General features: G+C 34.8%; 1 protein-coding gene across 1 annotated transcript; it reads right to left on the reverse strand.

Moving 5' to 3' along the window:
* Positions 1 to 736: 736 nt before the first annotated feature.
* On the reverse strand, positions 737 to 9748 carry LOC128235192 (uncharacterized). The gene is made up of 9 exons (XM_052949944.1): positions 9378 to 9748; positions 8363 to 8568; positions 7627 to 7783; positions 6387 to 6679; positions 5430 to 6145; positions 5000 to 5146; positions 4574 to 4737; positions 4027 to 4182; positions 737 to 3379 (listed from the first exon to the last, which is right to left on the reverse strand). Exons 2-9 carry the CDS (start codon positions 8564 to 8566, stop codon positions 2904 to 2906), a joined length of 2313 nt encoding a protein of 770 aa, XP_052805904.1. The 5' UTR covers positions 8567 to 8568; positions 9378 to 9748; the 3' UTR covers positions 737 to 2903.
* Positions 9749 to 17700: the final 7952 nt, after the last annotated feature.

Consider the following 17700-nt stretch of genomic DNA (forward strand, 5'->3'; position numbering starts at 1 on the left):
GATTTGTACAACCAACATCAAAGATATATATAATGTTAATTAAATGCTAATTACCTCTGTTGATTCCTTATTAAAACGTTCAAACAAAAGACAGATATTATGTATGTGTAAAACAATCACTTCAAAAAAAAAAAAATTTAGTTTGATTTCCATAAGCATGCTAACATGACGATCAAAGCTATTTCCGAACACCCCAACAACTTCAAATCCATGAATTTCAATCTTCAAATGTTTTACAGATATAACAAAACAAGGCTATCATTTGAAACAAAGTATGCTCCCTAACCGGGAACACATTCATAAAAGAAAAAGCAAATCAGAAAATGTTACCTATTGCAATCACAGACGTCCTTATTCCTCATCGAAATAAGTAGAGAGGAATTATAACTGTTTGATATAAAAGCACCGGAAGCAAACAGAATAGGCTCCAGACAATTATAATAAAAAACAGTCTTAAGGTTTTATGGTTTTTGTGCACTGAACTCCTGCTCAATAAGATCTGTCTGTATATGAGTTTAGAAGCTAATACCTGGTAAACTTTCAGAGACATGCTCCGGACAAATTATAAATATTAAATAAACGAAGGGCAATAACTCTAAAAAAAACAAAAAAACGCTAATGTTTCTGTGCACTGCACTTCTCAAGTGTATATATATATATATATATATATATATATATATATATATATATATATATATATATATATATATATATATATATATGAATAAAATTTTAAAGTCAATACCTCAAATACTAATGTAGATATGTTCCAGACAAAAACTAAGTGTAAAATTGAATAAAGGCCAATAACTATGAAAAATCTAAAGAAAGAGTTATGGTTCCTGGTAACTACACTTCACCTTAATAAGAAATATCTGTGTATGATGTTTGAAATTATATCTTGAAAGATTTTGGCACCAGACAAAAATCAATTAAAAACGTATGGTAAATAATAAACAAAAATGGAAAGTAGGATTAAAGCATTTGCATATTGCATCCTATTTATTTATTTTATTATACCAATTTTCATTTACATCTCTTCAGTATTGTTTGAGTTATGTTCAGACAAACAGCTTCCTAATAAATGCATACTGTAACAGTGTACAGGGGGAGATAATTCACCAATGACTGAAGCTATGATTTTGGTTCTGGCGTATTGCACTTATGCATATTGCTCTCCGTGTATGTTTAAACTTTCATTACAATCCCATCAATGCTTTTTAAGTTATTCTCCAGACAATGGTGTGACAGACGGACAGACATAGAAGCGACTAGATGCTCTCCCTTCGAAAAGCACAACCAACTCAAAAAGTATAACAATATGTTTTAAACAGAGAAATATCATTTTTATTTCACTGATGAATCTCTATAAACCACCGGAAAACATAATAAATGAACAAGTACAAATAATTTCCGAAATTCAGTTAAAGACGTAACTGACATATATATGTATCAGTTGTGTTTTTTAATATTCTATAATTATTAGTCAACAAATGCTGCTGATGACCAATGTCGAAACTGTACATACTAGTGTTGTTTTTTTCTGACCAATTTGGTCCGCCCCATTCCCTGTGCTAAATCTTACACTTTTTCCAAATTTTAAAATTAAAGGTATTCAAAAATAAATGGTTTTGTTTGTGATTGATTTTTAATGAAAGAAATGGGTCTGTTTTTGAATGGAAGAGCTGTCGGATGAATTTTTAAAGAAACAACTTTATGACATTCATTTATCTTTTTGTCTATTTTTTTAGCTTTCTTGTTTATTGGAACACATTTTTCCTTATAAATCTGAAAGGCTCTGGCACAATTCCTAAAATGGTGAGAAAAAAACCCACTGTATACAACAGCAAAAAGCGAACAGGAAGGATTGACAATGATTTTTATGATATTCACTTTCTATGATATACAGATTCTACGACTTTGATGTAAAACATACAAAATTGCAACAACAAGGGATGAACTTCCGAGCAATAAATGGCACATCTTAAAGGAAAAAAAATAAGAAAAAAATGTTAAAAAGAACTTAAAAAATGTATGACTCGGACAAAAATAGCTGTAGAGAATAAAAAATATCATCAACAAAATTAGACATGGTAAAACAGATCTAGTGACGAATAATAACTATTTCATTTTCTTACGTAAAACTACTTTAATATAAATAAATGCCCCAGTCCCTAGCACTTGAAAAAATACACATATAATTTCAAAACGTATAAAAAAATACAACCATGTACATGACTATGTGTACTTTCAAAAAATGTAGCAATTTGGTTTATTCACAAAAAAGCCTTTTTTGCGATATTTTACAAATTGTAGCACTTAAGTTTATTTTCACAAAATATCTCTTTTGAGTATCTATAGCACTTTAATTCATTTTCACAAAAAGCATTTTTGTGTAACTTTCCAGAATGTAGCATTTTCATATAAAATTCATAAAAACATCTTCAACCCGTTTTAAAGCTTGTTGAGCACTTAAAATACTGTTTCTCTTTAAATTTTATTGTGCAACTAAGTAAATTAGATAGAAGCAATGGATCTAATCAGATTTTCAATCATTCTTAAAGAAAACCTCATATAATTAAACATTTAATCAATGATATTCCAATTTAAACTTAGCAACTCATATGTTTTGATAAATTACAGCATATTTGTTAAAATCACATTCAACAGATCAATCAACAACATTGATATAAAAAACATATACTTCTCAAAACATATCAGTGAGGACATGGTACAGCTTGTGTCAATTGAGCATGTAAAAGCTGATCTAACAAACTGAAACTTATTTATACAGACTTCTATGGCCAATTAATGGCAGGTCTACATTTAAAGATGAGTGTGAGGTTCATGAGACCTGCATGTCCCTCTCATTGCCATCTGTGCTGGTCAAACTGATCTTGGGTTTAACAGCTGACTGGTGCCACCACCTCACAACTTTCCTGTCTCCCAATCAATGGACTCTCAGACATTTGCAAAACCTGACCAGACAATATTTTATCTGATTCAGTGATATCACTTCCTGTTTCATTTGCTTCACTAGTGATGTCACATCTGGAAACCTTTTTTGCATTAGTGACATCATTTCCTGTTATCATAGGCGTATGTTTGGTCCCACATTCAATCGAAGATCTACTGTCTGTACATGATGAACTAGAGTCTGTTTCGAGGATCTCATGATCATTCCCTTTCATCCTAGCTGAACATGTTTCACAATCGGTTTCTGTAACAGGTTTCAAGTCTGTTTTGTCTTTAAATTTGTCGATACTACAATCATTTCTTGCTGATTCCATGTTTTCAACAGATTGGTTATCATTTGGTGTCAACCTTGATTCTCCCTCTTTGGAAGACCCTGTTTCTTGATTCGTCTGCTTATCTTTACCTAAAAATAACAATACATTTGTAAGCATGAGTAACAGCACATTACAAACATCAAGAATAAAAGCCATGCGTCATTGTTTTAAACATTTCTTCATTTTTTTATATTGAAATATTAAGTATGACCATCAATTTGAGGCCAAGATATCGTATAGGGAAAGGGTTCTTACTATTAAATACAATTAACAACAATACATTTCAAGCCAAAAGAAGTAATTTAAGCTGCAAAAAAAGAAGTCTCCTTTAAATGCTAAAGCCAACTTGAAATCTTGTCTCTTGTGATTTACCAGGATTTTTTCAGGTATCAATAGAACATAAGATGAAGTTATAAGAGTGCCATAGAGCAAACACAAATGCTTACCTGTTCATATATATTTAAAAAGGGGCATAACTCAATAACTATAAAAACAAAAGTTCTGGACCTTGTTTCACATCTGCTTATCGAGTCTGGCACCTTGATTTACCCAGTTTCATATGAATACCATAAAAGTTTTTGCCGAGGTTATAATTTTTATATGCCAACACTGACAACAACCAGGGCCATGTAACTCCCAATAGGTTGACCCTTTTATTCGATAAAACAACAGACAAAATATTTAATGATCTTTTTGCCAATACACTATTCTTCATTGAATGGCAGTTTTAACCTACCCCCATGTTTGGCTGTTGCAGGTGCGGGTAGGAGGTGGGTGATACTGTGTTTGCGGGCTTTCCTTTTCCTTGAGCCCACAACGGGCTCAGAGTCCAGGTCAAGAGAAGGCCTCCTGATGTGGGGTGGAAGGCACACCGCCCGCTCTATGTCAAACACTGAAATATAAGACAATGTATTTATCACAAATATTTAACAAGACTGTTACAAAGAGTTTCTAAGCAACAAAATTTTCTTTTTAATTTTTATTCAATTATCTGTATCTAAAATGTTATTAAAAGTCAATTCTTTGACCATGTTTCACAACAGAATAGTATATATAATTTTCTTTTTTTCAAATGACATTAAAAAAACAGGAACACCTTACTGAGATACTTGTATTTTTTAAATATCTCTTGGCCTTAGGAGCAGTTTTAGAGCATTATATATTGTTAAGTGTTTTCTACTACCTTATAAATTTAAATCTGGCTATAATATATGCTATGTGTATGATACCATATCTGGTAATGAAAGCCTAGGATATCTGTGTCTACATAGCTATGCACTAACCAGGAGGTTCTATGAAGCAATGCCTGTCGTCATGGTCGCTGGTTTTCCGCTGGGTGTGTGTACACTCGCTGTTGTGTCGCTGGCGTGCAAACCCTCGCTTACGTCCCATGTTCTCCACAACACACGCGGGCAGGGTTGCGATCTGGGCCTCAAGGTCAAAATCACTGAATAGAGGAGAGATTGATAATATTTAAAAATTTAGACTCAGAATCCATCACATAGATAACTGATATTTCTGGGTCGAAATAATTGTGAAGTTATATTTTCAAGTTTTCTTTCAAAAATAACAACATTTCGCAAATCATCGTAATTGCTTCAGTGTTCGATAGCAATAAATTTATATTTTGACAAAGAAGCAATAAAAGTGTATATTCATTTTAAGCTTTTACTAGGTGATAAATATCACGCTTTATCAGCATTACTGACCCAGTCTTGTATCGTCTCATATCATATGTGTGTATCATCTTGTCCTTGGCTGACTCTGAGGTCGTCCTCTTGCGAAACCTCCTCATGGCCGTCTCAGGCAGAATGTAAGAGTTGAAGGCAGGAGAAGCGTCAGAACTCTCGTCGGTGCTGAAAGATGATATGACTGTGTGTCAGTGTGTTATTGGAATGATAGGTAACCTAACCAGTAATATAACAAGACCAAGGCAAAGTTAACAAAAGGCAGTAGATCTATCTTTATACTCTGATATATACATGTATAAAGAGTTTATTCAGATATAGCCTAATGCCAAGTATGATTTTCAAGGCTTGTTAAATTTAGTAAGAAGATGGATCATTTTAACTACATATTCTTCATTTGATAATCAAAAATTCAAACATTGACCATTGCTATGACATTTTTTAAACTAACCTTGTATCTTTGCCACCGCTGTTATTCATTGCTGCTATTCTTTCTTTAGACGGCTGAATGATCCCATCGCTGATCAGTTTCTGGTACCTTGCCCCCTTGTTCCTACGTCTAGACTTCCTCAACGGCTGGCAGTCATCTACATCTTCATATTCTGCTGACTCATTCCCTTTACTGGAACTCTGGGACACCTGTCGCTTTCTTGACCGCTTGATCTCAGGATATCCATCACTCTCATAGACAGTTTTCTCGTTATTGTTATCTTCAAAGCCTTTAACAAAGTCAGGATGACTGTCATTGGTTTTCTCATCATCAAAACTGTACTCACATTTTGCATCTCTTTTACCAATGCTGAAATCTTCATCAATGATGGAACTACCCATGTAAGACTTATTCTCTGCTTCTGCTATCGCCTTTCTAGCTGCCACAGAGATATCTGAAGAATACAGTTTGTCTATTATGTGATTAACAACCATCTTCCCACAGGTGACCATTGTTGATTCTTCTTGTTTCACATCCTCATTCACGACACCTACTTCATGAAAGTCATGTATATTCTCCTTTTCATGATCATCTGACAGACTCTCCATGTCTCCCAAGCTTCTATTATGTTTAGCAATCACAACATCCTTTGGTGGACTATCTGATACAACATCGGCACACAACCCAACTGCATCCTGCTCTGGTGGTTCCAATGGAAGAGCTTCAGTTATAGGAACCTGAAACATGCAATGTATATATTCATCTGATTTATTAGGATTACATTCCATCTTTCTTTTAGTGCATCATGAAGAGCTTCATTGTCAGTGAAATTTTAACATTATTAACTAAGATTTTACAGTATATAATCTGAACGAACATCAACACTGTATTTTCTTTTAGTTATATTATAAGTCCCACCAGTCAAAATCAGCATTCAGAAAGCAAAAGTTATAAAAATTCAAAACATCACTGTATTACCTTTTGGGTTTGGACCTGGCTATTTTTCAACCAATACAAGTTTGACAGGCTGTTTTCTATTTTCATCTGCTCTTTTGGAGTTTCAACACTCAACTGCTTGCATCTTGCTACATCGGAAGACACCAGCTTTTCTCCATTTCCTCCCTCAAGTTTCAGATAATCTCCGAATGGACCACTCTGAATGGACTGGTCCTGGGCCTGTGTGGAGTTTCCCATTCTGAGAGGGGTGTTAACCTGGTTGGTATGCTCTCCGGCCAGCAACAACAAACTTAACCCACCCATATTGGAAGGATCTATAAATAGGAAAGAGTTAAATGGATGAATAGTTATATCAATTAATTTTAAGATAACAGATGTACAAATTAAGATATTTCTTATATCAAGCCCTTGGATGTAATGTTAAATTTTGTTGCCTGATAAACGCCAATGTTTTTTTCCTTTTTTAAGGGAATGATGGCGGGCCCTTTGATATGGAAAAAAGCATTGTTTTTGGCTAAAAGGGGAATAATAACTAACATGATTCAACACTGTTCAACTTGTTGTCAAACCTTTTATTCAACTACGCTTTTGACATATCCATAAATGGCATTTAATTGATACATTTGCCTAATGTTTAGAGGTCAATGCTTCTGAAATAAAAAAATAAGGGGATTTTGTAAAAAAATAAGGGGATTTTGTAACCTGGGTTAGGGGAAAATGTACACTTATTCTGGAGAAAAATTGGGCTGAATCTCAGATCGAAAAAGGGCCAAAAAAACACACTGACCGCTTAGCTCATTTGAATGGGTATTCTTACTGATTATGATTACAATTACGGCATAAAAGTAAACATTATAGAACATCAGAGATAAATGGATTGCAGTAACTGTTCTTTTTCATTATTTCAACTATAACCAGACTATTTTGCAATTTTCCAGGGTGATAAAAGCTTTTTTCAAAAATGTGTTTTCAACTTTTGGTACATACTCATTCTCTACACATAACACTCATTCAATTGACACCAAAGTATCATGGGGACATCAGGCATCAAAAATATACACAATAGTACAATACTTACCTTAAAAGTACAAGTATAACAAAGTTATACATGCAGACATTTAGCATAAAGAAGGTAAACTGTTTTAATTTCTCAAGATCTAATTTTTATGCCTGGAACTTGTAAGTTATAAGAAAGGAAAACTAAATAAGCAAGTGTTACAATTGAACATTGTTATTGATATAAGTATCCTGTCAGCCTCACCAGCCAGTTTTCCAGGCATGATTGGTCCCTCTGGAGAAACATTGATCTCATTCTTCAACAGTTTCGGGCCTTCAGGAGAAGATTTTTGGCCAGCTGCAACCTTTTCCGGATTGTGCCACTTGTAGTCTGGGTTTGCCTTCATGAAGGCATCTTTGTACTGAAATCAATTCATTAAAAAGTTGTATGCAAAAAATTATTGTATTAAAGCTGCACTCTTGAACATAATTACCATTTTTACAACTTTTTTTTATTTTTTGTCTTGGAATGAGCAAATTTTTGCATAACTATCTGCAAACAAGAAATGTAAGACTGCTGACAAAAGATCAGATAGCAGATTTTCATATTTCCGTTCGAAAATTAATGTCTTATGGCTTAAACCGTTACTAACAGTTTACGAAAAATGCATAAAACATCAGCTTTTAATTTAATTTTTTTGTCAGCAGTCTAATATAACTGGTTTCCGTGGATTTTCGCAAATTTTGGCTTATTCAAACACAAAAAATAAAAAAGTTGTCAAAACGTCCAATCTGTGAGAGTGCAGCTTTAACATAAGCTACACCTAAGATATTATAAACATCATTTACTCGCAATGTATGTTTTAAAACAATCTTCGATTAAATCATCAAAACCTATGCACTTTACTTCTAGAGGGTTTCTAAAAAAGTTGCTTATAAAATAACTTTTGAAATAACTATTACTTTTTAAATGTATCACTGGATAACAATCAGTGTATAACCTGTTTGGCCAGATCTGTGTACATTGTCTTCTCATCATCTTTTAGCTTTGCCCATAGATCACCAAGGATACGAGTCACACTGCGGTTGTCGAGATCGGGGTTTTTCTCTCTCACAATGCTACGATGGCGCTTACAAAAGATCAGGAAAGCGTTCATTGGCCGTCTCACTTCTCTCCTCTCCCCCTCATCACCTGGTTGGTCCATAACTGCAGCAACCAACAGTTAGTGTTTAAGTATAGATATAGGACAAGAGATAAGTGTAAGAGGATATTTCATAGTTGTGTTTTGTTATGAGAAACTTTCTACACAACAATCTCAAAACCAGTATATGTATATACATGTGTACATGTACATGGGCTGATTCTCTCAATGGTCATTTCTCATCTCTATTTGACATTTTTGAGAAATACATCACTAAAATAATTAAATTGGTAAAACATAATTAAAAGTAACTTTTCATTAGATTTTAAAGAATTGTATCAGTGAAAATGGATAATATGTTATAAAATGGATAATATATTATCGCTGACCACTTCATTTGGGTTCCCAGAAAAAGACCTGAAATAGTTTTCCTTTTTATTGTGGAAACTTGTATTGTCATTTTTTCACAGTGTTCCTCACCCAATGCTCATCCTCATATATACCTAATTACCCGATTACATATTGCATATTTTGAAATACCAAAATTACAATGTACATGTTATAGTGTGTACCGCATCAATGTTAACATATAAAACTATGTCATAGAAGAATGGGCAGTTAAACAGAATAACAGCAACTAGTGGCCATTGATCTTTGATTGAAAATGCACTCGATGTTTGGTATATGATAGCTACATCTGATGACACTCTTGTTTTTAATAGCTTTCTCTTCTTGACAAGTTACCAAAACATGTGTCATCATTTTTTGCACAAGTACAGTACACGCGTTTACATCTAACAGCAAATGATCAATGAAAATAGAAGAAATACACAAAGACATTTCTGCCGTATGATAGAAAAACAATCATTGTTACCTTATTCACAAAGCTGACACTGTATCAGTGGTCGTATCAAGCGTTGTACGCGTTTTTCTGATGAAAATTTCCAGCTAGTGTCACTCCGGAGGCCGACAGGCTGATTCCCTGCTTGACCGTACTCGACCGTTCAATGTATCGTTTTCTTGCTATGAAACGGGAGCCAGCGCGATAGGCTTGTCGATAATTTGGGTCAAGGCCAAAACAAAAAAATACAAACAATCCATTGATGTCATACGATGAAATAAGCCGTTCGTATGTGTATACAATTATTCTTGATTATGTGCTTAAGAATTGACTGTCTGTTAAAGAGAAAAAAACGGTTAACACTGTTGTTTATTTTTAACTAACAACAAATAAGTTGCGCGCGCATCCTGACACACGTGCCTCGCCAGGCGCAAAGGTTAGTTTAATATTTTGAAAATGAGCAAAGGATAGGTTTTAAGATCTGCACTTTTTGAATAGTATTCCACCGGAATTAGAAAAAAAAAATATTTTTTAGAAATTTTACATCAGGCAATAATAGGCCCTTCTTAATATTGCCTAATGAATATTCATGTTTATCTCAGAGTGAGGCTTTCTAAGCAAGCAATCTAGCTGCTTCCCTAGAAACATGTATTGTTGACCATGACGGAAGCATTAGCACCACAATTTATAGCCATCGTGATTTGGATTTAATATCACATTAAACCTTCAGTATTGTTGAAAATTATGTTTAAGATAACAAAAAAAGTTCTGGAGAAAAAAATGATTGATAAAAGTTTTAAATACTATAGTGAGAGCTGCATCCAGGATCTTAAAGGTATGTTACTTTATGTTGTGTTACATTCATTGTTTATGTATACTGACCAGGCCTATTAATTACCATTGATACAGAACTGTAAAGATTGATCATACAGAGCCTGTCTATAATCATCTTAACCCTTTATCCCTAAAAATTATGTAATCAGCAGCTATTCATACTTTTACCACCTAAGCCAGAGGGCTTATCAATACACATCCCTTGGGGTTCTCTAATTACAAGGATTGATCTGATGGTCAGGATAATTCAGTGGTTGATTTACCATAGTTCTCATAAAGCTTTCAACTAGTTATATTGGTTTGTGGTGTCACCATACAAAATGTGATGTGTGAAATCTTTTTGTTGCACTTTCAAAAACAATTAATGGGTGCAACTTTGATGGAAAATGCTACAGATCCCAAAGAAAAAATGAAAACCCACACCAGTTGAACGTATGTTTATTAAAACAATCAAACAGACATGATGACATACATGTACAGAGGCAGTATATCAATATCAAATAACAAATGAAGAAATACAATATACATATTATGTTGTGTGTGTTTCTCTCTCAAATACACGCATTTTTAAATTAATATAAACATCCATAATGATATAATTTTATAATGAATGAACTGCAGGTATCCTTCAAGAATGACGAGAATATAGAGATCACAAGCTCATGGTGTTCGTGCCCTATTGGCATGTCTGGTGTTTGTGGCCATGTAGTGGGAGCACTCTACACAATTGCCAAATACAAGAAGCTTGGGCTTAGGGCTCTACCTGAAGACAAAGCAAAAACTTCCAAGCCACAAACCCATCATGTACCAAGGGAACAGTATAGAATGAAACTATTGAACTACCGTATCTAATGAAAACTTTTTGATGCCAAACTTTTCAAGTTGAAGTTACTGAGATTTTCATTTTCAACTTTCTGGTCAGCTAGCTCTTTTTGCAGCGTCTCAATTTCAATAGTATCTTCTTGTATAAGTGTCGCTGTGAATTCAGCAGTTGAACTTGATGCTTGTTGAGGTAGACTGTCATCACCAGTTGACACCTGAACACTGAAAAAAAAATTGCATATATATATACATGTGCATGTATTGAGTTTGTTTAGATGAAACATTACAGCATTTATTTTTCATTTCAATGTGTAATATGCTCATTAAATATTATACTTGCACATGTGTTATTTTACTTTTGTTTACATACCTTTCATCTGTAAAGATCTTCCTATTCAATGCTCGCCTCTCTGGTTTGTCACTGCTCCAATCAAACAGACGGTGCAGAAGTTGGCTTGAGACTCTTCCGGACTGGTGTCCATGCCCGATAATCTTCTTGTTTGAAGTGTTTTGGACAAACAACCGTCATCTTGGTGATCTGAAATCAAATACTTGTTTATCAATGCTGTTTTCTTTTTGATTGTTTATTACTTATATTTATGTTGAAATGACATGCTTAAGTGTAACTTTTTTAAAACAATTCAGTCAATGAACATATGTCTTAAAGCAAAAGTTTTCATTACATTGTAAGACAAATAGCCTTAGGTAAACAGAAAACAAATTGAATTTACCTTGAAATGTTCTCCTTCATCTCGTCTTATTTTCACAATCCATTTCTTTTTCATAATTGCATCTTTGGGTACTTTATGGAAGTGTATATGATATTATAATACTAGAATCTGAGTTACATAAAGGTACACAGCAATGTAAAGCAGCTTTTCCACTGAATTGCATCGTGCTTGGGCTTATCAGTTGGTCAGCCACTGTGTTTAGATTCTTGTTTAGTTAGCCTCGCTCTGGTTATGGAATGCAAGGTATGCATATAATTTGAGAGAGGCCTATGAAAAAGTGAAACCACAGTATGTGAGTGTAACTGAATGTACAAATCCACGTGGGTGAAATGACAACAAGTGATCAATTACTTTGTAGTAATTATCAAAGGCAAAGAAATATTACTATTTTGGAAGGAAGAAATAATAATATTTATTCTATTATCTTATTGTCTGAAAGTCATCAAAGCTGATAGTTTTAAGCACAATTTTTTAATTGTCTCAAAAACATATTTTTGCAATGACATATTTTGTTCTGAAAGTGCATTACAGTATGAAATGACAGTGTATCATAAGAATATGATAAATCATGACATAAAATAATTCTGTATAATGAAAAAGTTAGGTTTTAAAAGCAAACTACGGTATATGTGAATACATTTTTTCGTACTTGCGTCTAAAAATACTTTAATATTTCGCCAACTTAGACCTGCTTAAAAAAATCCCCCTGAATACAACCAAAATCCCCCTGAATTTTCAGCCTTTTGAACAAATCCCCCTGAATGGTCTCCAGAAAATATGGCATGTATGGAATACGGTGGTGACAAAAAAAGTGCCATTTTTTATTTCAACACAACCACTAGCGGATCTTGGGGTAGGAGGAGACACCCCCCGGTCTAAATGAACTTTTCTTAGACTTATTCGGGGTTGTTGTGGAAGCGGAGCTAACGTGGCTAACGTCAAATTATGGATCCGCCCCTGACGTCTTGAATTTGCCAATCCGACACTGGTAACATATATTGCACTTGTATGCATTCCTCGTTGATTCACGTCTTCCCATCCCGGTCCCGGGATATTCATAATTGTACGTTAAACATGCAGTAACTGTTCACCACGTCGTCCCGAGCGCATGTTCTGCCAACGTATTTAAATGAATCTTCGAGGTCAATGCCACACTTAGAGGTCAAACGTGAAGATGACGTTCAGTAATTTTTTCGTCAGCTCCATGAGTCCCAACTGATGCCTAGATGTTTACCGTCCGGCATTAAGCCGGCGTTGAGAGTCGCATGCATATTCCATTACCTTCCATTGCAAACATATGGGTAAGTGAGCCATTTTTCGTATCCTGTTCAACCAATGAAAGGATTTTGACTTCCGAGGGTTATCATCATCGCACGGACGCATTTTTATCATCGTACTCACAGTGGCTTGATGACAAAGGCTCATTAAAGTCACAATAAATAATTTCAACTAGCCAAAATTATATTTTATACATATAATATTACAGTATAGGTTATTTTTGAATTTTGTCAAATCTCATTTTATGTTTATGGCAATGTATTATATTGATTATATACGTGTTCAAGTATGTATAATAAATAATTTTGGCTAGTTGAAAATATTTATTGTGACTTAAATGAGCGTTTGTCATCAAGCCACTGTGATCGTACTGTCGCGTTATCATCATCGTACTGTCGCGTTATCATCATCGTAATATCGCGTTATCATCATCGTACTGTCGCGTTATCATCATCGTAATATCGCGTTATCATCATCGTACTGTCGTGTTATCACCATCGTACTGTCGCGTTATCATTATCGTAATATTTCGTTATCATCATCCTACTGTCGCTTTATCATCATCGTAATATTTCGTTATCATCATCGTACTGTCGCGTTATCATTATCGTAATGACACGTTATCATCATCGTACTGTCGCGTTATCATTATGGTAATATTTCGTTATCATCATCCTACTGTCGCTTTATCATCATCGTAATATCGCGTTATCATCATCGTACTGTCGCGTTATCATCATCGTACTGTCGCGTATCATCATGGCATCGTACTGTCGCGTATCATCATGGCATCGTACTGTCGCGTTATCATCATGGCATCGTACTGTCGCGTATCATCATGGCATCGTACTGTCGCGTTATCATCATCGTAATGACACGTTATCATCATCGTAATATTTCGTTATCATCATCGTAATGTCGCGTATCATCATGGCATCGTACTGTCGCGTTATCGTCATCGTTATATCGCGTTATGATCATTATACTGTCGCGTTATCATCACCGTACTGCCGCGTTATCGTTTTCTATATTCACGGTATGTTTTCTTGATTCCGCCTATCTGTTCCTCAGCCCTAATGTATTTCTCTGTAACATTAACAACGGAAAATACTATATGTGACAAACAAATTACCACAGCGATACAATGTGTTTAACCAGGTATGTATGTTAAAGTTGGAGGTCACAAGCTTTGAGTGACTTGCATAAGGAATGATCTTCGGAACTTTGGTCCATCATAAATATGAACAATGAAATTTCACAATTATATTCTTAAATTTCATGTCTTAAATGCACCAAGTATTATTCACATGATTTAAAACTTGAAATTCTTGAATTAATGGAATAACTTAAGAAAACATAGTAAATGTTTCAGTATAGTTTATATATATATATATATATATATATATATATATATATATATATATATATATATATATATATATATATATATATATATATATATATATTCGTTTTAAATCAAAGTTAACATTGTTCCACATGTACATAAAAAATACGATGTTCCGTTAGAGCCATCGTGTCTTCTGTCTTAACGCAAAGGAGGGAAGTCGCAAAGTGACGACGGCGATGAGGCAAAGGAACGCAGGGACGGGTGCGAAGACATGAAGGAATAGTCGCCAAGGTACGAAGGATCGAAGGGACAAAGGCGATCGAAGGAATTTCCGATACACACTCCGCGTCAGATTGTGCGTTCATATGTGTCCGCCAATGAGAATTTATTCTAAGTCAGTTAGATGATGTAAAATATTCATGTCAACTCAATATTACATGCTCTTTAAGCTCCATCGAAAACACGACTGTTGTACACGAATAAGTGTAAGTTTAAGATAATTCGGTGGATTTGGGGCAATTAAAAGGTACAGGTAATTTAATATATGCGTGATTAATCTAACTAATGGATGTCTAAGAAAGCATCAATAGATCATTATAAGGCTATTCGATTTAAAACTGGCTCTTTTAAAATGCATGCCATAGTGTGTTGGTATTAAAATGAAAAAAAGATTGTTCTTGAATAACATGAACATAAACATGCACGTATATACCTTCAATTTCTATGCCTGACATTTTCCTTTTTAGATTTTTTGTTCGGAAAGAAAGTGTAGAACGCAGTCTACATGCATGTCATGTAGTATGTGTATTGAAAGCCACGCCTCTGATAACTGTGGACCTTCAATATACATGTATATGTTTTATGCAAAAAAGTCGTTTGAATTAAATGATCAAAACAAAAAGCACCTGAATTGTAAATGGGCAATATAATAATATTAACTGGACAGTTTCATTGAAAACTCCTATATATGAAGGCTTATATTTTGTATCTGTACACAAATCATTGTGAGTTTTTTTCTTGGTCATAAAAAGTCAAATAAGTTAAAGAAAATAATGCTTTAGAATTAAAAAAAAAAATTCCATCAATCTATGCTGTGCCTCCTTTGTTCTTCAATACGATGTGCTAAGCCTCAAAAACACATACTGTACCACACGTTTTATGCTTGCTAAATATTTAACCGTCAACATAATTAATGGTAAGTAGTATTCATTATATGTTTTCCATAATTGATAACGCCCCTTTTGGCATTTCTGTCTTAGGCTTCTCCGATCGTTTTCAGGGGCTGCTCCAGGATTTGATGTTAGAGGGGGTGTAACCTTTTGACCCCCGCCCCTCTCTCAGAATCAACATTAATTGTGTTGCCAGGGGGGTGGGGTATCCCCTATGGATATTTCAACAATTTCTAGTCGAACATGGTGCATTTATGGCGTATTTCTTTGCTTTGTTCTTGTATTTTGAAATCAAAAGTAAACTCCGGCTTTTTTGTGGGTGCGTTGGGGGCGCCGGGTGCTACCCACTCACCCCTGAACCCCCGCTAGTGGTTGTTTTATTATTTTAAAGTCAGTTGGTAGCGAAACAAAAACAAGTCGAATCTATTTTTACATATATGTATGTGGCGAGAGAGAATTTTGGACTTAAAATGCCGTTTTATTTCGAAATACACTCACTCATGATTTTGCAATATTGTTTTCATCCAATTGTGGTTCAACTACCTCAATGTTTGCTTCAATGGCGTTGATTAAAGAACACGTTTCACAACTTAAAAAGCATTTCAGGTAACCGAAACGACACATTATTCGTTCGTAATTAGACATAAACCTGAGGTAAGGAGATCAATACGTCAAGAAGGAAGACATTTTGAAGTCATTCTGTTCCTAACCATTTTGTGCTGCAACGTATTCATAGCATTTCCATCAGCATCTTGATGAGCAGATATATTATAATAATAATATATACATATTATGTATTATTCTAGTAACACATTTAAATATGATTTGCTCGAATACGTGAGTCTGTCTTTGGTCTGTTTTGCACGTGCCAACTGTCGGGGTCTTTCTTAATAAGACGATGTATTGGTGAGCGTGTCGGCTCTATCATTTTATCATTTTCGCGGGGATAAAGCAGTTCACATGCAGTTCACATGCAAATGGATTCTTATGTTGGGTGCAATTTTGAAAACTCAGCAACGCTTATCATATAACCAAATGACCATTGACCTCATAGTTTAACCTTAATGTTATGCTAAGCGTGCGTTTTGCAAATATCTTGATATGGTGAACAAAATCCCCAGTTGCATTTATATAATAATAAAAAAGTTGCAGAACAAACAAAAAATCTTAGCGCGACTGATTGACCTTCAGACGTAAGCCTTGTCATTGAGCCATGGCAGGGGTGGATCCAGGATTCGACGTTATGGGGGTGCGTAACTTAGGGGCGTTACCTTTTGACTTAAAACTTGAGTTCTTGGGCAAAAACTGGGCTGCAACCGATAACCTTAAATCTCGATGATGTGAATATTCGAACCATGTTTTAGGGGTTAAAGAGCAAACACGAAATATTAGCCAAATCCTGTGCTATGATATTTTACCTTCAACTGTTATCGTGTGCTTATATGAACATGGGTTCCGCTCGTTTTCTCGATATAAATATTATAGAAAATTATGGATGTTCGCATCTACAACAGAGATTTTGACTGCTGTTGTAGTAATAAAGGTTTGATATGCATGTATAGTTTTTTGCTTTGCTTTCCGATGAGTGTAATAATGGATGTTTTCGGATAGGGGTGTAACCCTACGACCCTCCCATAGCAAGTCCAATGCGCTTATAACTCGAACACGCTGCTATGGGATAATGGACATACGGGCCCGAGTTTCATGGAAATAATGTCAAGTTTTTATGAGATAAATGGAGCGGACAGGAACTATAATAAATACTAGTTACTGCATCCTCAGTCCATCAATTTAAAATTATACACGAGCGCGAACCGCAAGCTGTATTAATTCAATCACGAAGGTTGTGGTTTGGAGGAAAGCGTTCAGTAAGTAGCGTGCGTATACGTGAATATCGTTATAATATTTCCTCTAAGGGAGTAAACGGTTAATCGAAAACGAAGAACACACCATTTCCAAAGTTTTACCCTGATTTTGTTTCGAGGCTCAGTGCAATATCGCTTTGAAATGCGGATATTTGCGAGCTTTTTTTTTAATAAATCATTTTATCCAGAACGACATGCTAACACACGGACATGTGGAATACCATATGTAGTAAACATGCATTATGTTGGCCCAAGCCGAGATCGAGCTCGCACGGCTACGGCAACCGCGCCTAACAACAATAAATTTCA

This window comes from Mya arenaria, chromosome 5 (genome assembly GCF_026914265.1).
Source record: "Mya arenaria isolate MELC-2E11 chromosome 5, ASM2691426v1".
Lineage (NCBI taxonomy): Eukaryota > Metazoa > Mollusca > Bivalvia > Myida > Myidae > Mya > Mya arenaria.

What these genes read in the sequence shown, in the direction of transcription:
- LOC128235192 (XM_052949944.1), bottom strand. Translation starts at nt 8,566, where the DNA reads ATGGACCAACCAGGTGATGAGGGGGAGAGGAGAGAAGTGAGACGGCCA. An exon ending in ATGAGACGATACAAGACTGG is followed by an intron (nt 4,738 to 4,999) that starts GTCAGTAATGCT and finishes TCCTCTATTCAG; the next exon opens with TGATTTTGACCTTGAGGCCC. An exon ending in TTGCTTCATAGAACCTCCTG is followed by an intron (nt 4,183 to 4,573) that starts GTTAGTGCATAG and finishes CTTATATTTCAG; the next exon opens with TGTTTGACATAGAGCGGGCG.